Source organism: Tachyglossus aculeatus, chromosome 12 (genome assembly GCF_015852505.1).
Source record: "Tachyglossus aculeatus isolate mTacAcu1 chromosome 12, mTacAcu1.pri, whole genome shotgun sequence".
Taxonomy (NCBI): domain Eukaryota; kingdom Metazoa; phylum Chordata; class Mammalia; order Monotremata; family Tachyglossidae; genus Tachyglossus; species Tachyglossus aculeatus.
In genome coordinates, this window is record NC_052077.1 from 18,238,592 (window position 1) to 18,261,959 (window position 23,368).

The 23,368-nt window shown below is 48.1% G+C and overlaps 1 protein-coding gene across 5 annotated transcripts in view; it reads right to left on the minus strand.

The window, feature by feature from the left end:
• Nucleotides 1–251: 251 nt before the first annotated feature.
• Nucleotides 252–23,368, minus strand: part of ZNF827 (zinc finger protein 827) — a 150,497-nt gene continuing 127,380 nt past the window's right edge. For 2 of the 5 annotated variants that reach the window (XM_038754920.1, XM_038754921.1), the window contains exons 9-14: nt 15,204–15,341; nt 13,318–13,489; nt 11,158–11,324; nt 6,442–6,633; nt 4,674–4,851; nt 252–1,094 (exon numbers count right to left, since the gene is read on the minus strand). In XM_038754920.1, coding sequence (XP_038610848.1) covers nt 269–1,094; nt 4,674–4,851; nt 6,442–6,633; nt 11,158–11,324; nt 13,318–13,489; nt 15,204–15,341 — 1,673 coding nt within the window. In that variant the 3' untranslated portion in view covers nt 252–268. Of the gene's footprint in view, nt 1,095–2,466; nt 2,500–3,305; nt 3,996–4,660; nt 4,852–6,441; nt 6,634–11,157; nt 11,325–13,317; nt 13,490–15,203; nt 15,342–23,368 lie in introns of those variants that run through there. The other 3 variants (XM_038754923.1, XM_038754924.1, XM_038754922.1) reach the window with 3 other exon arrangements.

A 23,368-nucleotide genomic window follows, 5' to 3' on the forward strand; every position in this document is an offset into this window, starting at 1 on the left:
GAGTCCGGGGAGGAGGGGTGGGGGGGACATGCCTCTGAAGGTAGAAGTATGCAGTAGGTCACCTCTCTGAAGACTGGACAAAGCAGCTTTCGTGTCAATGCGGTCAGTATACACACAGAGCCGTTTCTCTAACCCTCCCGAGGACCAGGCGGGCCAGGGGCCCGTTCCGTCCGGCCTCCGTTCCGCGGCGACGCGCGGGTCCCGGCCGGGGCTGGGATTTATGATTTTTCCGTGGGTCTCGTTTTTGGGGTGTGGGACCCGGCTGCCCTCAGACAGTCTCGGCCCTTTCCGCGAGTCCAAGATAGGCCAGGAAGGAGTGTTTGGGCGAAGCCACCCCCGGAGGTGCGGTCTGAGGTCGGGGCGGGTGGAATGTGAGATCCAAGTGGTTCTTGGGGTAAAGCGTCGTCAAGGGAATGAGGTGGGCAAAATCCGAGTTCCGATACCTGTCAAAGCAGCGCACGGAGGAGCCGTTGAAGGCCAGGTTCTTGATAGCCAGGCCCGGCTGGGTGCCGGGGCCATGGGCCGCGGACAGGGCCACGGTCTGCAGGGCCTGGGAAGCCGTCATGATGGACAGGGGCGACAGCAGGGTCCTGGAGCCGCCAACCATCAGGAGAGGGCCGCCGCCCCCGCCGCCTTCCCGGGGGCCCGGGCCCGCCCCCTTCTTCTCCTCCTCCACCCCGCCGTCCCCACTCTGGTGCTTCTTGACGTGGCGGCTGAAGACGAAAGGGTGGGTGGTCTTGAACAGGCACTCTTCGCAGCTGAAGGTCTGGCGAGGGGCGTGCTTCAGCTTCTTGTGCAGGTTGAGATTGTCCTTGCGCTTACAGCTGTAGCTGCACTGGTCACAGTGAAAGGGCCGCTCCCCGGTGTGGACGCGCACGTGCTCGATGAGCTTGTTGGCCGTCTTGGACAGGTAGCCGCACTGGTCGCACTTGTAGTGGTTGCCCAGGCGGTGCTCCCGGATGTGCATCTCCAGCTCCAGCTGGTTGGCCTTCACCGACTGGCAGATCCGGCACTTGTACTCCATCTTGTAGTGGGTCTTCAGGTGGCACTCCATGGCGGCAGGGCGGTTGGTGGAGTAAATGCAGAATGGGCACCTGTGGTGTGTCAGGGGTGGGGAGTTGGGGGGGAGGTGGGGGAACGGGACGGGCGGGGGGGGGGAAAGAGACGACGGCCAAGTGAGATGGGGAGATCTTGCCGGAAGACTGCTCCCACCTCCCCCGCTTCCCCGCTCCCTGCCGCTACCCCGGCCCCCCAGCCCCGCTTCCTCAACCTCATCGGCTCCCTGGCCTCCCAGGGTTAGGCTGTCCCCGGGTCCCTCTTTGCTCTTTCATGGCAGGTGAAGTGAGCCCGTCGGACAGCGTGATCGGACCTAGGGGAGCTCAGCCTAGCGTGGCACTCGGCTGGAACTGCACAAGCCGGTCGCTGTGACGGGGAGCAGAGGGAGAGCTCGGGACAGACGCTGTGCACCTCCCTGCCCCCCCGCCTCCCCACTTCCCCCCCACCAGGGCAGGCGGCTGACCCCTCGTGCCTTTCAGGGGAGGCCGAGCGACACAACGGACCAAGTTTCCATGCACCAAACCAAGCACACACAGAAAGGGTAAGAGATTTTAAAGGAACAGCTTACAGGTGGGCTATACCTCCAGCAAACCGAGAGGTCACGGGGGTCAGAATCTTGGTTATTAAAGGGATTGTTAGAATCAGGATGTTTTCTGTGTGTGTACCCAAACTCATTTCTTAAAGCAATGGATCTCTGACAGGAAAGGAAAAGAAAGATCAGCAAAAGGGGGTTAAAAAAAAGGAGAAAACCCTCCACACACTGGCCCCAGGGGGAAGGGAGGGAAAGGAGAGAGGGTGGTGCTTCTAGGTTGCAAATGACCAAGCTGCTGTCGGTGGCCTCAAGAGACTCTCTGTGTAGTGTAGCTGAAGACTGGGACTTGGATTCTAATTCCCGTCTAACTGCTGGGGTCATCTGGGAGAGTGGCTGACCCTGTTCCTCAGATTTCCCACACCCCCAACCCCTGCTGGGAGGCTGGGAGGCAAAGTGAGCTCACATTTGTGAAATTCTCAGAGCCCCCAGAAGGAGAGAGAGGTGGGGAAAAAAGGAGGGGTGGAGGGGAGAAATGTCCATTCAGTGGTTTTGATGAGGACGAGAGCTGTCACTGGGTGCTCGCTTTTCTTAAGGTACAGAAACCAAAGCTGCCAGCTCATCTCAGATCTCCAGCACCCCTAGGTGTGGGAACTTTGAAAGCGTGACTTCCCAGAAGAATTTGAAACAGTCGCTCAGCAGCCCCCTGGCCCACCCTCCGCCCCCGCCGCCCCAGCCATGGGTGGAGTCTGCCGAATCGTCAGCGCCCTGTCAGCTGGTCAGCCTCTGCGCCTCTGTTCACCGAAGGGTGCACACGATAGAAATAAAGCCCAATCCCAACTCAGGTGCACACACAACCCCTACACCAAGCTCGGCCTTACCTAGAGGAGTCTGAAACTCACCACTGTCCTGAGCTACGGCAAAAAAAAAAATAGTAATAATATAATAATCTTATGTGATCTGCATTACCAACAGGATATAGATAGAGCACAAGCAGTTCCATCACAGAAAAGCAATTTAGACGACTGCAGTCTGTTTCGGTTTAAGGACATTTCTGTGACCCCCACAGCTCAATCTTTCTTTTGCTACTCAAGTAAAGCGGTAAGGCTTCTTCTGGACCCCTGTTGTTAATCTTAAGGACACCCTCTCAGCAAATTAATTCTCCGGTGTGGTAGGGAAGGGGGGAAAAAAAAAAAGAGCGAGACTCACTGTACGGCCAGAATGCAAAAGCAATTTTTTCCAAGTATTCTTCTACTTGGTCATCCTAAAACGTAAACTATCACGAGGTGGGGTGGGGGTGGGGGGTGTGAAGCGGCTCTTTTAACACCACACGGGAAGTGTCCGAACCAACATAAGCATCAGGGATCACCGGGTGTCTTCTCTGCCAGGTTCCGAAGCGTGAGGCTTTTACGTCCCTTCCAGGGGGCCGCTTGGCACGACCCCCAAACAAGGGGCCAGTATGGCGATGGGAGCCATTAGGCCACCAAGAAGGGCAGCCGTATTTGTTCGGAACAGTTTAATGGCCCTCCTAGAAGGCAAAGATGAATCGGAGCAAATCCCCTTCTAGTCTGTAAGCTCCCGGTGGGCAGGGATCTCGTCCACCTGCTCCACTGTTCTGCACGCTCCCAATCTATCAATTGTATTTATCTAGCGCTTACTGTGTGCAGAGCACTGAACTAACTGCTTGGGAGAGTACAACGTAACAGCGTTGGGAGACGTGTTCCCTGCAGATGCTTCAGTACAGTGCTCTGCACTTAGTAAGCACTCAAGAAATACCACTGATTGATTGAGGTCGGGGCCTGATTTGATAAAACTGTGGGAAGGACGAACCTTGTTCAGACCCCTCTTCACTCTCACCCCATCACCCCTGCCTCTCCCACTTGCAGTTGGACAGAATAAGTAAGATATGAGAAGGAGAGCACCCCGCTAACTCTATGTGATGGGATGGCGAGAGGGCGGAGAATGGGGACACAGGCCCGGTACTGGAGCTGCCCCACGGTATCCCAGTGGGCCCCGGGCGAACCACCCGGTGGTTCTGGGTCCCTGCCTCCGTCACGGCGCGGCGGGGGGCGGAGGCCTTTCCCTCGCCCCTGAGAGGGTTCAGGACAATGTGTCAATGTCTGGGTCGGGAGAGGTCCCCCAGGCCGGCCTCAGCTGCGTGGGCTCTAACAAGATTCTCAGCCCCTTAATGGACGGGGACTAGGCCTGTTTTTTAAAGTCAAATTGTGAACAGCGTCTGGTGCACAGCAACACACAGTAAATATTTGTCGTTGACGACGGCGGCTGCCGAGGCTCTTTGGGATCTAGGGATGAAAGCCATCTAGGTAAATGTCCAGTCTCTGAGGGCTGCAGCCGGGAGATCCCAGTTCCTGGGAGGAATGACTGACTGCCCTGTGGGGGCTGCAAGAACCTAGATGCAACCAGAAAAAGCAGGGAATGGGGTTACGTCCACAAAAATCAGGCACAGTCGCTTCACTGAAACACCAGACACCCCCACAGCGGGCTGTCCCTGGCTCAAAATGGGCAGACCCTACCGCCGTGGGCTAGGGGGAGGCGTGGGGACTCCCACCCCCGTCACGACAGTCGTAAGCAACTTCCACATTGGGTAGAAAGTGGGGGTGGGGGGAAGGGGAGACCCACACAGTCCCCTCCCTGATAGTAAAGCGGACTGGATCGCTTCCCCCAGAGAAACTATGTTGCAGACCGGGCCACCTCAGACAAGGCTGCGAGGCCGCCGAGGCCCGGGCCCGGCCGCCGGCCGGCTGCGATGAGCCAACAAGTCTGACCTCCTGGCTTTGAGGCCGCCGGAGATGCCCTAGCCTGCTGCTGCTATGGTGTTGTGCTGACCGTCACTCCCCCTCATGAGACAGGGCCTGCCTGTCCTGCGCTGCTGGGGCTGGGGGAGAGGGGAGATGTGGCAGGAGGGGCCCAGGGTCCGCTTAAAGGGGTGGTCTGCCTTCGGTGTCCCTCCACCCTCCGTCCCCCCTCCTCCCCGCCGCCCAAGGCTTCCTGCCCCTCTAGTCCCAAGCCCCAAGCCGTCGGGAGTGTTTAACAACGCAGTAAAAGGTTTTGTACTTGCTTTCCTTACTTGAGCCCTCCCGTGGGGACCGTGTGGCATTTCTTGTGTTCCAGCAGCTGCTCGGGGGTCTTCATGAACTTGTGGCACACGTCACATTCAAACATCCGGGTGATCAGGTGGATCTGCAGGTGCCGCTCAAACATGTTCTTCGTCTTACAGACAAAGTTGCAGAAAACACATTCAAACCCTGAAAGACAGGATCCCCCTGGAGGTTACAGTGCCTCTCCCCCTCCACCCTCACCTCCCGCCCCAGCCTCACAAACAGCCCCCGACCACCACTCACAATAAACCAGGCCCAGCCGCCTTTAGTCGAGCTCGGCGCTCCACGCTTACCTATCTCAGTCACCTCAACTGGAGGAGCAGCATGGCCCAGTGGAAAGAAAATGGGCCTGGGAGCCAGAGGACCTGGGTTCTAATCCCAGGTTTGCCAGTTGCCTGCTGTGTGACATCGGGTAAATTACTTAACTTCTCTGTGCCTCAGATTCCTCATCTGTGAAATGGGGATTCTGAGAGGGAGCCTGAGAGCCCCATGTGGAACGGGTACCGTGTCCAACCTGATTAACTTCTATCTACTCCAGCGATTAGAACAGTGCAAGCACATAGTAGGTGCTTAACATACACAAAATAATCACCACCAGATGAAAAAGGGAACAATCCACAGTTCTCCAAGGCACACGTGCCCATGAAAAGCAGACCAGAGGAAAAAGGAGGATTTGATGATCCCCCTTCTAGACTGTGAGCCCGTTGCTGGGTAGGGACCGTCTCTCTGTGTTGCCAACTTGTACTTCCCAAGCGCTTAGTACAGTGCTCTGCACACAGTAAGCGCTCAGTAAATACGATTGAATGAATCTAACATATCCAAGGCAGACAGCTGCCTATTCTTTTCACTGGGGAAAGGCACTCTGCCATCTGTCTATATGTATATATGTTTGTACGTATTTATTACTCTATTTTATTTGTACATATTTATTCTATTTATTTTATTTTGTTAATATATTTTGCTTTGTTCTCTGTCTCCCCCTTCTAGACTGTGAGCCCACTGTTGGGTAGGGACCGTCTCTATCTGTTGCCAACTTGTACTTCTCAAGCGCTTAGTACCGTGCTCTGCACACAGTAAGCGCTCAATAAATACGATTGAATGAATGAATGACTCTTCTATGGCTGCTCGTTTATGGCGTTAGTTACAAAGCTGATAGTTGAGAAGTCATTCTTAGGTCGAACCAAAATCATCTCTGCTTTAATGATCATACCATGAACTTGATCAGGAGTTTTACTTTTCCCAAAATGTTTTCACTCCAGTATCTCCTTTTTTTCCCCCCTTACGCTCAACATCCATGTGAGAGGGAGTCAATAACATCGCCCCTTTCCCTATCTTACAGGGGAGGAACCCGAGGTAAGTGACCTGCCTGTAGTTACCTTAGGTCAGTGGGCAGAGTCAGGGATAGAATCCAGTTTTCCCGGCTCCCAGGCCCACACTCACTCCCCGCCTAGCTCCACCACACTGTCTCCAATCCAAGTCAGTCCACTGGGATTGGTCCTCCTTGAGCGAGGAGCACAACTGGACCACATCTTTTCCAAGACAACCATTCAGGGGCTTGAAGGCAGTTTATAAAAAGGCTCACTGACTGATTTCCGTGAGGAAATTTTGCCCCTTGCAGGTGCCACAGGAAGCCAGGAGGAGGACGGAGGATGGAGGAGGAAGAGAAAGAGAGAGAGAGAGAGAGAGAGAGAGAGAGAGAGAGAGAGTGCACACTGAGTTGTGTCACTTGGCACTTACCTTTGTCTGATTTCTCTTCGGTGTTGAGTAGGGGCTGACTACCAGGCACTACGGAAATGACAAGGAGGTTAGTCCCACCCTTGTTTTTTTGGGTGACATCTGCGTCATCTTTGCTGTTGGCAGAATCACTAAGTGCTGAGAGGGAGGATGAAGAAGGGCTGTTTGATTCACTGGGAGTCTTCCTCTCATCTCCTGAAACCAGAAACAGCATGTTAGAATTCCGCAGAAGGACCTGCAGGCGTGTGCTCCTGGAGATGGATGACTCTCCATAAACAGCAAACTGACTCAGGTGACAGCAATTGATTAGAGTGGATGAGGAAAACCCCAACTTGGTCCTTCCAAACCCTGGCTAAGGGTCTTTTCCTCAGTAATAATAACAATAATAATTATTACGGTATTTGTTAAGTACTTACTATGTGCCATGCACTGTTCTAAGCACTGGGGTAGATACAAGGTAATCAGGTAGTCCCACGTGGGGCTCACAGTCATAATCCCCATTTTACAGATGAGGTAACTGAGGCACAGAGAAGTTAAGTGGCTTGCCCAAGGTGACACAGCAGACACATGGTGGAGCCGGGATTAGAACCCAGGCCTCTGACTCCCAAGCCTGTGCTCTTCCCACTAAGCCATGCTGCTTCTCAGTAGGGCTTGCAAGGGATTCAAAGAATCTGACATGCTACAGAGAGAACCAATATACTGGAGATAGAGTTGGAAGAAAAGAGACAAAAGAGCAAAATATGAGTAGGGGGAAAGAGAGACAGAGAGGGAGAAATAGAGAGAGAGAACACATATGTGATCAGAGAGGGGCTAAAGGGTCATTTCCCAGAATGTCTTATGTCCTAAAGCCCTAGTCCTGGCATGGAAAAGGAAAATGAGAAAATCAGAATATAATGGAGGTTGGCTTCAGTTCTATAGCTCCTCAAAGTTTATTGCTGTTCACCACAGGACGTGTACCACTTCTTTCGCTTTGCACAAATTCAACCCTGTTCCCTTGGTGATGTTTTTAAATTCTTGGCTTATTTTTTTTTTTTAAGTAGGGAGGCTGGGAGGGGTGCATGAGGGCATGGGAGTGGGATGGTAGGAGGGAAAGAAGGAGGATAAGAGTAACAGGAGATTAGAGGAGTCAGTTCAGTCCCCAGAGTCAAAGTTGAGTTCTTTCCTTCTTTCGTGGAGGAAGAAATATGGTTGACAGTTTGCCACTGAGAGATGTACATTTCTGGCTGATCGGGTCACGAAGTTAGACTGAGCCCTCTTTTGAGGGCACCCATCCTTGTTTTGTGGCTTATCTTTTGGCATTGGGGATTAATGGAAAAAAATGTTCTTCAATCACTGCCCTCTACTTCTTGACAGCCCTATTTTTCCTAGGGAGCAGCTCCTTCATCGTAAAGAGTCAGCAGCACTTTGATCTTAGGTGGAGGTGGTAAGGAAAATGTGTTCCTGGGGCTAGGGTTCAGGGTCAACTCCTGGGATCAGGGGTATTTCCTGTTGAGACCGCACGCCCCCATTCTCTCTCCAAAGTCACCTGTTGAGGCTGGCTTAGTCAAATGGGAACAGTAAGCGTACTTATAACTAAGTGGCCCTTCAGAGGTATTTTTTTAATTTAAAATTGTAATTACTATCTTTAAAAATAGCTATGGGTGCCCTGAGGCCTAGAGGCTCAGGGAGCTACTAGCAAGAAATTAATTAATTAATGAAAAATTTGTGGACTGTCAAGGTCAAGAACTGAAACGATACGGAAAAAAAAGTCCCACAGAAGAAGATGTCTTCTCTCCGTTGCTCTTACTGACTCTACATTCTCTTTCCTCCACCCCCTGCCTTACCCGATCCCAGTTGGGTGAAATGTGACTGGTTGCTAGGTCCATATGCTTAGTCTTTCCCTCCTCTTCTCCCACTCTTCCCCCCAAAGTATCTGTGTTAAATAACTCAGGAAGGAAAGGGGTCTTTACTTCAATCACAAAAGATCTGGGGGCATCAAGAACAACTGTGGCCTGGATCCCACATTCTCTCTCAGAAAACAACATCCTCCTGCTGATGTCCTCCCAGTTCAGACCACCTATGGGATTTGCCTTGAAGAACCTGCTAGACCAGAGGCCTGAAACTCCCTTTCAGTCTCATCCAACTTGTACTTCCCAAGCGCTTAGTACAGTGCTCTGCACACAGTAAGCGCTCAATAAATACGATTGAATGAATGAATGAATCTTCCCCTAGATCCAGCCAGGATGCAAGTGATAGTCATAATCTGTTACTTATTTTTACAAGTGAAATTATCCACCCATCTGCTCAATCTTCCTCTACCCACTGGCCAAACTATATGTATCCTTTATTTATTTATATATTTATTTATTTATTTATATATTTATTTATAATAATGTCTATCTCCCCCTCTATACTGATTATGGTCAGGGAACATATGTCTTCTAATTAATAATAATAACAATTGGCATTTGTTAAGTGCTTACTATGTGCAAAGCACTGTTCTAAGTGCTGGGGAGGATACAGGGTGATCAGGTTGTCCCACGTGGGGCTCACAGTCTTCATCCCCATTTTACAGATGAGGTTACTGAGGCCCAGAGAAGTGAAGTGACTTGCCCAAGATCACACAGCAGACATGTGGCGGAGTCAGGATTCGAACCCATGACCTCTACTCATAGTAAGCGCACAACAAGTGCAATTGATTGACTGATTGGAGAGGAGGGACGGGAAAAGAGAAAAGAAATTAGTTAATACATAAGGCAATTCTCCTGATGGAAAATCTCCAATAGCTACATCTCTATCCAAACACCAATCAATCAATGGTATTTATTGAGCCCTTACTGTGTGCAGCGCTTACTGAACACTTGGAGCAGGCGGAAGCATGATTTGGGTGCCATGGGGGTTAGAAAAGAAATACACAGCCTCTACCCTGTCAACCACATATTTTGTTAGATATTATCATGTTGATAACAGGGTATCATATCAATAAGAGGTCACACAGGCCTGACATGAAATCTAGAGTTAAAAAAGAAAAAAAAAGATAAATGCTGGGGAGAGATGGAGAGAAAATTAAGTTTGTAAATCCCAACTCTGAGGGAGGCAGAATGAGCCTCAGGGAATTTCCTTGCTTGGAGACCCAAACGACCAACTGAGGGCAAGAGTGGCGCCTCTCCAGACATTGTTTTTATAAGTGTTTGTTCCCCAATAGTTCATAGGACTGGTATCATTATGACTCAATTCCTTCTCTGAAACTCCAGTGCCTGCTGCAAGGATAGGTCATGAAGGATGTCACAGTCCCCTCTGAGGGTGAGGAATGGACCCAAGAAAGCAGAAGAGCCTAAAAAGCAGTCAGGGTGGAAGCACTCAGGCTTCGCCCCATTAGCTACGCCAGAAAAGCAGAATTTGATTTTCAAAGTGAGTTTCCTATCTCACCTGCTGCCCACAGAGCTAATGTGGTTTCGGTCCAAGAACGGCACCGTTTCACTTGGCGTGACCGCTCTCCATGGACCTCCAACGTCATATCCACTCAATTGACAAAAAAGGGCATATGTTACCACTGGCACCATGGAGTCAACACAACCACAGAAGTGCAGAATGGAGTCTTTCAGTCCTCACGCAGCATCAGAACAATCAGCAAATGAGCTGCTCGCTCTTCACCGTGAGGCAGAAGCATGCAGGGATTGAAGGTGGGTGGGGAGGTATGAGGAAAGGGGAAGAAGTAAAAAGGTCTAGGCTTCCAAGAACTGCCATTTGGGTGGTCTTTTCAGTCCTGACTGGAAATGCTCAGGTCTTAGGCTGGGCAAGTCTTGGAGTCCTTCTCATAAAGCCATCACTCTCGTGGAGTGTGGGCACCTGTGGTGAGTGAAATACCCATTCAAGGAGCTTACTGGTAGGAATGACGTCAAGAGGCCAAATGAATGCTGGACGGGGCAGAGCTGGTTGTTAGCAAAATCAAATTGGAATTTGCAAGTGCTCCAATAGTGTGGGGAACCCAAACCATTCTATCTTAACAACGTCAACGCCCGTGTCATGGGTAACGTCAGTTTGGGGTTTGTTACTGCACTGTGAAGTGAAAACATTAAAACTGCTAAGCACAAGGAATTAACCAGACTAGCGAGAGATAGAAAAGCGAAGGTGTCTCTGTCGTGGCACAGAGAGGGATTGAAACAGCCGAGAAGGTTCTGGTTTTCTTCCCCCCCAAAACGCTATGCCAGACTTCATTAGCAGAAAGAGTTGCAGTCAGCATGTTGGATTACTGTCAGGAGTGAAAATGCAGAGCACATCAGAACATCTCTACTAGCCCAACAGAGGTACAGCAATAACAAAAGTTTGAAATTCACCAGCCCAGATGGCAATTTCATCTGGAACCTGACCGGTGAAACCGGAATCGCAGCCCTCTGCTCAGTGCCACCCCATGCTGGGGCTTCTTTGGGCCGTCAAACCAGGGAGGAACAGAAGCTCACTTCGTGGCTTCGCTTCCTGGCCACTAGACGCCATTCAATCAAGGGTCCACAGTGTTGTTCTGCTCTTCACTTTGGACCCTATTTTAGCATTACAGCAAGCAGGCAACACTACACCATTCCTGGCACCTACACACCACCGAGGCACTTCTTGGGAAGGAACTGCCTATCCCCAAGGGGAAGTGGGTTTGGACCCAGCTGAAGAGGGGAGCCCGAGGTAGTGGGTTAAGGAGTACACGATGGAGAAGGAGACAGAGTGGGGGAGGCCTGGGCCGTGAGTCACCTGTGTGCTTGGCGCCGACGTGGGCCTTCATGTCGGCCTCTTCCATCGTGACAAAATCGCAGGCGGTGCAGCAGATGGAAAACATCCACTGCTCCTTGTCCACGTGGAGGGACATGTGACTGACAAACTGGACGTTGAGCTCAGTTTCAAATCCACACACGTGACAACTGCGGGAGGGAATCAGGGGAGAGGAAAAAGGGTATTATAAGACCTACGCCTTTAGTTCCTTCTTGTGGACGAAGGGATGACATGCTTCTGTTTTCCTCAGAAAACCCTCATTTCACGACCGTCCCCTCCCCTCCACGAGAAACAAGAGAAAGAGACTCCATGCTTTGGCATTGGGACATGCTGCAACGCTGCTGGTGGCCGTTGCCATGCCAAACTGGTGAGTGCCAGTGTAAGGCAACACTCCCAAACATGCTCTAATGATATGGAATCATCATAAAGTTAATTAAAGACTAAAGATTCCAGATGCTGCACATCATCTAACAGATTCCTCTGGGCGGCAGCTGCCCTGTCAGAGTGCCAAGCAGTTTAGCGGGGTCAGCTTGCAGGTCCTGGCTGTGACTTCCACAGCCCCTCTTCTGCCCTTGAGACCTTCCCGGGGTTGCTGGAAGGGCAACCTCGTTGCTTGGCATTCTCAGCGCAGCCGGTAACACCAGGCCCGAACCTCCCCCAACTTGATGGGATGGAGGAGAACTACAATCAGGCTCTTCTCATCCCCAGCAACACCCTCTCGGCGGCGGGATATGGAAGGCTCTTGGCCACTTGAGTTTCACGTCTGTGAAAGCCCCCACGGCTGCGTCTGCACCACACGTTGCTGGGACACCGGCAGGCTTGGCAACCAAAGGGGAAACTGCAATGGTGCCCAGGGCTGGGGCCCTTCTGGGTGTGCTTTAATGCCTCACTTTTTGCCCCATTATCTAGTACTTTCTGGACCTTTTAGACTGTGAGCCCACTGTTGGGTAGGGACTGTCTCTATATGTTGCCAACTTGTACTTCCCAAGCGTTTAGTACAGTGCTCTGCACACAGTAAGCGCTCAATAAATACGATTGGTTGATTTCTGGGTGTTTTTCTTAATTATTCTTCATTCGGGGGAGGCAGGCAAACCAGTAGGCTGCTCTTCCCACCATATTAAGAGAGGAAATCAAGAGAGTGAACTGAGACGCCTCATAACATAGTGGAAACAGCCTGGGCATCACAGGACCTGGGGTTCTAGCTGTCATTCTTTTAAGGTATTTACTGAGCACTTATTAAGTGTAATAAGTGCTGGGGTAGATACAAGATACTCATTCAATCGTATTTATTGAGTGCTTACTGTGTGCAGAGCACTGTACTAAGCGCTTGGAAAGTACAATTCAGCAACAAGTAGAGACAATCCCTACCCAACAGCGGGCTCACCATCTAGAAGTGGGGAGAAGGACGTCAAAAGAAGTACACAGGTAAATCAGGTTGGACACAGTCCCTGTCACAATTCTGGGGCTCACAGAATTCATCCCCATTTTACAAATGGGGTAACTAAGACACAGAGAAGTTAAGGGATTTGCCCAAGGCCACACAGCAGACAAGTGGCGGAGCTGGGATTAGAACCCAGGTCCTTCGACTCCCAGGCCTGTGCTCTTTCCTCAAGGTCACGCTATGTGACCTTGGCCAAGTCACTTAGCTTTTCTGTGACTCAGTTACTTCACTTTTGAAATGGAGGTAAAATACCTGTTCTGCATCCCTCTTAGACTGTGAGCCCCATGCAGGGCAGTGACTGTGTTCATTCAGCTTATATTGTAGCAATCCCAGCACGTGGTACGGAGCTTGGTACTTGGCGCTTAGCAAATGCTACATTACTATTGCAGAAGTGGAACTAAGTGACTTGCCCCAAGCCCTATGATCACACAGGTGGTTAAGCCCTCAGCTTTGCAGACCCCCTAGAGCTTCACCTCCGCTCCAGATGAGCCGTTTCAAAAATCACGTGTCCTCTGGGGACCTTTCTGGGGGGCAACTGGTCCAAGAAGCCTGCCCAGGCTCCAACCAAGAATGGGTAAAGCTGGAGGCTTTGGTCAGTTTCTGCCTGACAATGGAGAGGCCTCGAATCGGATCTCCCGAGCAGGCAGACTAGAGGTTTTCAAAACGTGGAGACTGTGACCAGCTCTCCTCCAGCTCCTCACCTGTAATAATAAGGGTGTTTCTTTCCATCACTGCCTTCAGAGGTGACGGCGCTGACAATATCCTCGGTGTCTGTACTCACCAGCTTCACAGAATGGACGGTCAGGTGCTGGTTCAGGTTAGCACGGCACTTAGCAGCATAGGGGCACAAATGGCATTTGTATTTTCTCTCCTCTGTGGGCAGAAAAACAAAGCAGACCCAAATTCAAAATCACCTTAACTTAGTTCACCTTTTCAAACACACCAGCTGAAGGAAGACCTTGCCTCCTAGGGGAGACTGGAGACCATTAGGAAACCATGTCCTGAGCATCTTACCCAGCAAGTATCCTAACTCTTCTGAAATGGAAGGAGAGCGATAGGACCCAATGTGGATCGTCAACCGATGTTCAGGGGAATTCCCAGAGATAAAGGCTCTTCAGGTCAGTGTGGAGACTACTTAAGTAACAGAGTAGCAACTGGGGAATGACCAGACAGGGCAGGGGGTTTGGCTACTGGGACATAAGGTCCAGTCGAATTGTTTCCCCATGGCCTGTTCAAACCTAATGAAATCCTGACTCCTGCAAGACAGTTTCATTTTTATTTACTTCAAGTGAAAAACTGAAAAATGAAAATTTTCAATTAATTTCTTAATAGGAACCCACCCATAAATCTGGTGAGAACTCCAGGACTGCTACCAGACCCACATTTTGAATTCATTTGAGTAATAAAGCACATTAAAGCTCCAGTAACGTCCTTTACTTTTTGACATCTGGGAAAATGGAACTGAGCAGTGATGAAGGGAGGAGGCAAAAGCCACACTGAGCCTTTCCCATTCCATCTGCTAGGCAAGTAAGCTTGGCCAACGAGGATGAAATATGGGTCTGATCTTGTTCCTTTTAATCATCCCTCGGGAACACACACTCTACTCCAGTCCTGATAGTGGATGAAATATATCGAGGATACAGGATATCAAGCCCTGAATCAAGGCAGACACCGATTTCTCCACTCTGGGCAGAGATGGTCCAAAATGTTGTTTTGCTTTCCTGAAAAAGAAGATCCTGCCTATCAGACACCACCTATTTGGGATTTCTGGAGTTTGGTAAAGCACCTGTTACTTGTCTGCCTTTGATCAAATTCACTTCTGTCACTCTGAGATTTTCACTGTCTTCCAAATTTGAGTAAGCCTCCTCTCCAGTGATCTCAGGACTCTTTCCTTTAGATTAAAAATTACTAGCCATTCAGTGAAAATTTTTTTTCTTGGCCTGCCAGTCACTATGAAGACCCTGACAATTCTGGCCAAGCAGGGTCTCCATTTCTGAGCCCTGTCTGAGGATAATTTGCTAATGGAGACCTGCCTCTAGATGATCTTCTGAGTTGCATTATTATGGGTTTGTATGTTACAGCCTCTATTTTAGGGTCTCCATCCTAGGGAATGGGTTGGGTAGCATCTCCAAAAAGCACAGCTGGATCACATGTTCACTGGGCATTAGGTCAGATTTAAAGAATTTACATGACCTCAGCTGGGAGAAGACTGGGAGGCAGTAAACATCATGAAAGAAAAAAAAACTTTCAAGTCAAACTATAAGTCTCCTTATCAGATGGCTGTATGATTAGAATGTGTATTACATATGGTGTTGTCAAACAGGCATATTCAGATCTGGGAAATTTTTAATTATGCACGGCTGGTCAAATTACTGTCTGTATTGCAGGGGGAAGGGAAGTGTATCTCTGAGCACCACTAATCTTCTGCCCCTCTGTGTTCTCACTCTTTTCCACTACCAGGTTCATTTCAGGTACAACGGACGAAGAAGGCAGGCTGGGAGACTTTCCCTCCATTCTCTTTTCTTGGGAAGCTCGCCAGTGAAGCCACCTGGCAATGGAAGGCGAGAAAGCCAAGAGCCAGCTTTACCTGTGTGTAGCGAGAGATGTCGGGACAGCGTCTGCTGACGGCCAAACACTTTTCCACACACGTCGCACGGAAAGAGCTGATCGGTGAATTTCCAGGATGGCAATCCGTTTCCGGCCTCCAGCCCTATCTTTTCTGTTTCTGTGCCAAAAAACACACACAGACAGATTGAATTTCCCTACAGCCAAGTTTAAAGGCTCTGGCAGGGGTTTCCTTCTGAAGGTCATGGCCGGTGAACTGGACCGGCTTCGACAACCTCTGGCTTTACAGCTGTGGATCCCAAAAAGGTCATTTCTTAAAGCTGAATTCCCAGCTATTCTTGCAGTTAGGCTCTAGTATCTCCTTACTTTTAAGGCCAGTGGGTGGGATGACTCATCAGTCCAGTCAATAGCTTTAAAGAGACCCAAACGGGTTTTTTTTGGCGGGGGGTGGGGGAGAGATCAGCCTTACAACAGTATTACTCTACTGGAGTGTCTACTATCACGATACCAGGTAGCCAAAGAGAAGATGACAAGTCTCAACTCCACCAAGAACACAAGCTAACTGAAGTGACACAGAGGTGCAGTTTTCAGTTTTTTTTTCTGCAAAGTGGCACTTTGGTGAACTGTTGTGAGGATGCTAGGGCAAATGGCTCCCCTTAGGAACACACATGCCAGAGCAAGAAGCTAATGCTCATCATCACTTTCTACTACCAGCTGAATTCAGTATCACTGAAGACCCCTTAATTCAGTGGCTTCCCACAATATTTTCCCATGGGTAACGTTCAGAAGGGGTACAGGGGAATCCCATGTCAGCCCTCCGCAAAAACTGTCCTTCTTGCCAGTTTCACACTGAACAATTTTCTTTATAACCTGCCAATTAGCAAATTCCAAAGGAGTCGTAGATTAAAGATTTTCTAAATGATAAACTGAAAAAACGTTTCCCAGAATTGTGGCCTTGCCCCTGAACACATCAACTACTTCAGCTGCATGAGAAGAGGGCTGTTTGCCTCCGAAAGCCAACTTAGTATACGAGGATGAAAGGGAACTGACCAGGAAGCCCTTGGTGTATTTCCCAGGAGATTGCTTTTGTTCTCCATCACAGTGTTGTATTTGAAATGCAGCTCCCATTCACAGCAGCACTGTGGACCACTCCCTTCTTCTGGAAACACAATCTAATCTTAGTTTTTTGGACACCATTCTCTCTGGATTGTCCTTTTTCCTCTCTGGTGAGTCCTCCACATTTTCTTTTTCCAGCTCTTCTCCTGCCTCCCACCCCCAAGACTAAGTTCTGGGTCTGCTCTTCTCAATTCATATTCTCTCCCTTAGGGAATTCACCTACTCCCACGGCTTCAAGTACCACCTCTGTGCTGATGACTCCCAAATATATCTCAAAAAACCCTGACCTCTGTCCTCTGCAGTCTCACATTTCTCACAGCCTCCGGAATAACTCTACAGGGTCATCGCACCAGCCCTTCAAGTTTAAAATGTCCAACACTGAATGCTATTTTTCCTCCCAAATCCTCTTCCCCTAACTTCCTCACTGCATTTGGCAACACCACCACCATCTTCCTTGGTTCTGAAGATTGTAACTTGACTCCTTCCTCCCATTTAACCCCCATATTCAGCCTGTCCCAAAACCTTGTCAGTTCTTCCCCTATATTTCCAGGATCCGCTCCTTCTTCTACACTCAAATGGTCACCAAGATGGTACAGGTCCTCATCATATCCCAATTTGCCTTCTGCCCCGACTCTCTGCTAATCTACCTGCTTCCAGTCGACACGTCAGTCTGCTGCCTGGATCATTTTTCTAAAGCAATGTTCTGCGTGTCTTTCCACACAACACAAAACCTCCAGTGGTTGTCCATTGAAGCAGAAATTTCTGATAGCTGGCTTCAAGGCACTCAATCAATCTTTCCCTCCTACTTATACACTCTCTTCTCACTACACCCTAGCTCGTGCTCCCTGCTTTCTCAAGATAACCTACTCCTTGCACCTCGTTCTTGCCTCTCCCACTACCAAACTCTTGCTCGCATCCTCCCCATTGCCTGGAATTTCCACCCTTTTTATATGAATCTGTGGTAATTACTGAGTGCTTACTCTGCAGAGCACTGTACTAAGTGCTTAGGAGAGTACCTTACAACAATTGGTAGACATTCCCTGCCTGCAACAAACTTAACCAATCTAAAATACTTAACGCTCCCCAGCTTCAAAGTCTTTCTGAAACCACACCTCCTCCAGAAGGACCTCCCCAATTAATTTCCAATAAATTACTAATCTCTCCTCATATCCCCAACTCCCATGTCAGCACTTTTGCGCACTTCCCAAGCGCTTAGTACAGTGCTCTGCACACAGTAAGCGCTCAATAAATACGATTGATGATGATGATGATGAAACTAAGCACTTAAGTAACTCAATACTCCCCATACCACTTATGAATACATCTTATATACTCATTATTTCCTCTGTAATGTACCCTCCTAAGCACCTTAGTATTCTGCTCTGTGCACGTTAGGTGTTCAGTAAATACTATTGTTTGACCAAAAGAGCAGCACTGCAAACATTAACTTCATGAATATATGAAGGATGATGGGGCCTGGAACCCATACCTTCATTTCCCATGGAAAAATAGCTCACAGATACTACTGGTTTTACAAATAATGACCTCTTTTAAAAATGCCTGAGTTGGCATTAGAGAGGGTCTACTGGATATTATTTGTGCACACTGTGCCTACTATTTGTCCATGGCAAAGACAGTGCAGAACGTTCTCCACTTTTTGGTGGAAATTCTTAGTTTCATTTTCCCTTCAGGTTGCCATTTCTTCACTATTCTCTTTACTCTTTCTCTCCCACTATCCTAGAAACAAGATTCCACATCCCAGAAACGGGCAGCAGGGACAGGGACCCTGATGGAAGCAGGAGAAGGATGAAGAAGATGGCCAGGCCATCTGGGTGCCAAGCCACTACTTCGAGAGCCCCCATTTTTTTCCCCAGGGACCCCACTGTGTCCACGAGAACAATGAAAGTAGCAGAACACTGGGTGCCGTTTGGTGCTGGCTAAGAGGTGAAAAGGGCTTTTACCCAAGATTTGAGCAGATGAAAATGCCATTGGCTCACTAGCCAAAGACAACAGCAAGAACAGAGGGAAACGTTTTGTTTCATACTGTTTGTTTAAAACCACGATGTTCGGCTTCCAGTTGGATAACGGGAGAGTTGGCTAGATCAATTTCCAACCGGAGGAGAACTTGCCAGGTACTGTAATTTAAGCACACAAGAAAAGGATGCCTATCAAAGCCGGGGAGAAGGGGTGGGAAAGCTGTGGAGAAATCACGATAGTATTTACTGTCAGCCACCTGCCGCCACACCACAACCGATAAAAGCACTTATCTATTTATGCATGTTTGCGAAAGCACACTGCTCTCCAAGCCCTGGGGCACGGTGACTCATGTCTCCTATTAAACTAAGAGTTTTAAAAAAGGCCAGATAGCTTTAAATGGTGGAAGGGGAGGGGGTGAATGGGAAAGAGTACAGGTCCATTTAAGTTCCAAAGGAAAACGGTAAAGAGTTTCTCGTTAGATTACCGCACTTGAGTTCAAGCAATGGGCATTTCAGCCGTGCAGCGGCGATAGGAATATTTTAGTGGTTCCTTTTAAGTATGTAATCAAAACAGTGCTTCAAAGGAGGAATATGGTAATAATTATAAGAGGAGGTCAGGAGGGTGCAGGGTCCTCTACTAGGCTCACAACAAGAATGAATTAATTGGGTCACATACCAAACAAATAGACACAATTAAAAGTAAATACGTCCTTTTAACGATTTCTTTAAGGATTAGTCATTTCTGCTCCTCTACACACTCCAAGAGGTCGAAACATCATAGTCTGTTTCCTTCCTTGAACCCAGAAGACGAACAACACCCTACAGCTGGAAATCCCCTAACGAGGCTGAGTGAGTCTAGAACCAAGAGAGGGCTATTAGCTTCTAGCCAGGAATACTTTAGAGTGGAATCCTCCATAGACCTGTTCTTCCAAGAATCTTACAACACTTTATAATCTTCATGATTATTGAGCTGCTTGCATGTAACCTCCGCTTGCCTGGCCTCACTTTTCTTTTTTCCATTTTTTTTTTCATACCCCGTAGGCTCTTTTCTTCTTGTTGGGCATCTGGAGGTCGTTGAATTTCAGGGGCAGTAATCCTCAGGCCTTATTTTAGACTTTTAGACTGTGAGCCCACTGTTGGGTAGGGACTGTCTCTATATGTTGCCAACTTGTAGTTCCCAAGCACTTAGTACTGTGCTCTGCACACAGTAAGTGCTAAATATGATTGACTGATTAATTTGAACACTCTACTTGTAAACATTTTTATGTTCGTTCCCATGGCAGACTGTAAGCTCCTTGTGGGCAGGGAACGTGTCACTTCATTCTGTACTTCCCAAGCACCTAGTACAGTGCACTGCACCAAGAGGGTTCTAATCCCGACTCAACCACTTGTTTGCTGTGACCTTGAGCAGGTCACTTAACTTCTCTGTGCCTCAGTTACTTCACCTGTAAAATGGGGATTAAGACTGTGAGTGCACGTGGGACATGGACTGTATCCAGCTTGTATCTATGATGTGCATGGCACATAGTAAGCGCTTAACAAATGCCATTAAAACAAAAATAGGTACTCAATAAAAGCTACTTCTACTACTACTGCTGGAAGTCGTAACGATGAGCTTCATACAACCTTATTTCCTTCTGGAAACTTCTCAATATTTATCACTCCATGTCTCCCTATGTGTTGTACTCCACTTCATCTGCAAAATATCAGGATTTCATGATACCCTCATAGTAACTTCTCTTTGGTATTAGGGTTCAGCCCTTCTTTAGTGAAGCAGCATGGGTTAGGGGAAACAGCATAGACATGAGAGTCAGAGGTCCTGGGTTCTAATCCCAACTCCGCCATCTAGCAGCGTGGCTCAGTGGAAAGAGCACGGGCTTTGGAGTCAGAGGTCATAGGTTCAAATTCCGGCTCCGCCACTTGTCAGCTGTGTGACTTTGGGCAAGACACTTAACTTCTCTGTGCCTCAGTTACCTCTTCTGCAAAATGGGGATTAAGTCTGTGAGCCCCCTGTGGGACAATCTGATCACCTTGTAACCTCCCCAGCGCTTAGAACAGTGCTTTGCACATAGTAAGTGCTTAATAAATGCCATCATTATTATTATTATTGTTATCTGACTACTGTTTGGCCTTGGGCAAGTCACAACTTCTCTGTGCCTCATTTTTCTCATCTGTAAAATGGGGATTCACTACCTGTTCTTCTTCCTACTTTAGATTGTGAGCCCCATGTGGGACAGGAACTGTGCCTGATCTGATTGTCTTGCATCTACCCCAGCGCTTAGTATAGTGCTCACCACATAGTAAGTGCTTAACAAATAACACTATTATTATTATTATTCATTTGCAGGGGGCAGAACTCTCTCCTCCTAATAGAATTTGAGTAAGAAAGATGGAAAATGTAAATAGTTTTTCTTACAATTTTAAGAAACGAAGGTGGGGAATAAAGTAGAAAAACATCCCTCCAAAGCAAAGTCTCAGTTTGTCGTTCTTGGCTCGCCTTCAGTGAGTGGAGACCATGCTAGCTGCCCTTAATCCTATTAGCCTCAAAAGGAAATAAAAAACAGTCTTAACCAAGATACCACACACTCAACCGGTAGTAGCCAGAGAGGACTTATGGAGGGAAAAAAAAAGAAACTGAAACAAACTCCATAATAAAGGGAAAGCCATCTATGGTTTATTTACTTCTCTTCTTTCTCTGCCCTCTCCTTCCAATTCTGTTTTGCACTGTGCTCTCTCCGAAACACACTTCTGAAACTTTTGTTGGCTCCACTTCCACTTTCCACTCCCCTTTCTCCTACCACTCTACACTTATCTTTATTGACTATGAATTCTGAGAGCTCTGGATACTTAGCCACCACCTTCTCTGTCACTCTAATCATAATAGCATCCACATCTGCTACAATCAGGCTCCATATATATATTTCCTTCCTCTTATTGTCAGGACACTGTGTTGCACATTTTCTTACCAGGGGTTCCATTGCCAATGACTTTTGCAGAGAGCTGTGGCGAACTTAGGGCCTCTCACCTCCGGAAGCCCGTGTCTCCTATCTGATCCATCTCATTACTACAGGAATCGAGCTCCTTTTGGGTTTGACCAAACCTCAAAGAATACTAATGGTTTTATATAGAGCATCCTGCCTCTTCTCTTCCCCAATCACTGCATACATCTGCTTCGGAGTTCCCTCATCCTACCCTCTCCACCACAAGGGTCAATGCACTACTTGGCTTTTATTCATGACCTCCTGGGGAAGCAGTGAGAGTGACTTTCACCTCCTTATCACAGAAGAGGAAGGTAGAGCTCACAGACGAAGGGGTTGTCAAAATCACAGATAGTGGCAAAGCAAAACTAGAACCCAGATCTTCTGCCCCTTTCCCTCAAGCTCTTTCCATTAGATCACACTGTGTCTACTGGAAAACTGCTCCCCTTGCTTCTCTCCCATTGCTCGTCAGTGATGAAGCAGCTAGAAGCAGTGTAGACCATGTGCCTTGGAGTCAGATGCCCTGGGTTCTAATTCCAGATCCACCACTTTTCTGCTGTGTGCCCTCGGGCAAGTCATTTAACTTCTCTGAGCCTCAGTTATCTCATCTGTAAAATGGAGATTATGACTGTGAGTCTTACATGGGCTGTGTCCAACCCGATAACCTGCATCTACCACAGCGCTTAGTAAGTGCTTCACAAACACTATTAAAAAAATGCGGTGACAAAGAAGTATCTCCTTTTGGTTGGGGAAAGGAGAAGGCAATAGTAGCCTGAACTCTTGATAGCAAAGCCTCCAAAACAAATATTCTTTTAGTTCTTTCCACGGAAGGATAACAACAGCCATGCATTCAGACTCATTCATTCATATTCATAGACTGGTTGATGGATTGATTTATTCATTCATTCAAGGACCTGATGGGTACAGGCTCCTAAACAATGCTAAGATGGGAGAAGGCATCTTAAAGGTCCTTTTGACATGCTTTAATGTCTGAAAGAAATAGTGCGGACTCACAGTTACAAGAACATCCTTGCAACCAGTGGGCAGTTTTGACTGGTAACTTAACGGATCAGTTTAATACAACAAAATTCCCAGAGAAAACACATTTACATACTTATAGACTGCAGACTGTAAGCTCCTTGAGGACAGGGTGTATGTCTACTAACTCTGTAGTACTGTCCTCTCCAAGTGCTTAGTACAGTGCTCTGCACACAGTAAGTGCTTAATAAATACCACTGATCGATTGATTGATTTTCCTTCTCAATAACTAAATGAAACCTGCAACTAGTGTAGACTCTAGTACAAGGTTGATGTGAAAATTATCCAGTGTGGAGCCTCCACATTACTGAAAACCTGGGATGGACCAGGGAAGTGAGAGGAGGAGGAAGCTATAGGAGGGGAGGAGGTTGCTGAGGAAAGGGTAAGTGGGAGAATGCATCACAGTCTCTCCTAGAGAAGTGACGGAGTAGCAAGGAGACTGAGGTTAGGGTCAGTGGGGAAGGGAGGGTGGATGGAGGGAAAAGGAAAAAAAGACATACCTTCCTTCAGGGGGAAGGACCAGTCATATAGTAGCCACATATAGTTGCCACAGTCCTTGTCCTGGGAAAGCTGGGAAGTATGGTTTGGGTTTTTCTCACGTATAGAGCTCTCCCAAGATGTGTGGGGAGTGTGGTGGAGGGGGGTGGAGGAACCTGACTACTCACCCTGATTCACTGTACCCTACAGATAGCCCTGTCATATAACAAATGTTTTCAATATCAATTTGACAAAGAAACCTTTGGCCTTCCTTTAGCCACTCTCAGGAATTATGTGAAAGATTCTCGGTTAACAATCTGTGATAGCAAAGTACTTAAGGGAGTGGAAGGGCACACAATTATGAGGAAGAAATAGCAAAATTGCTCAATAAACAAAGATAACCTTAAGAAATGAAAGTGCCAGTATAATAAATTAATGAACTGAAGGAAGAAATGGAGATCCATACTGAAACATCTGGGTTTTCCTCATACAACAGTGAACAGTCTGAAAACTCCTTCCCCACTCCCTCCCCTAACATGGATACAGCAGAAGTTTTCAATAAGATTGAGTGTATGTTCACCCACAGATTTCTTCCTTTTTCT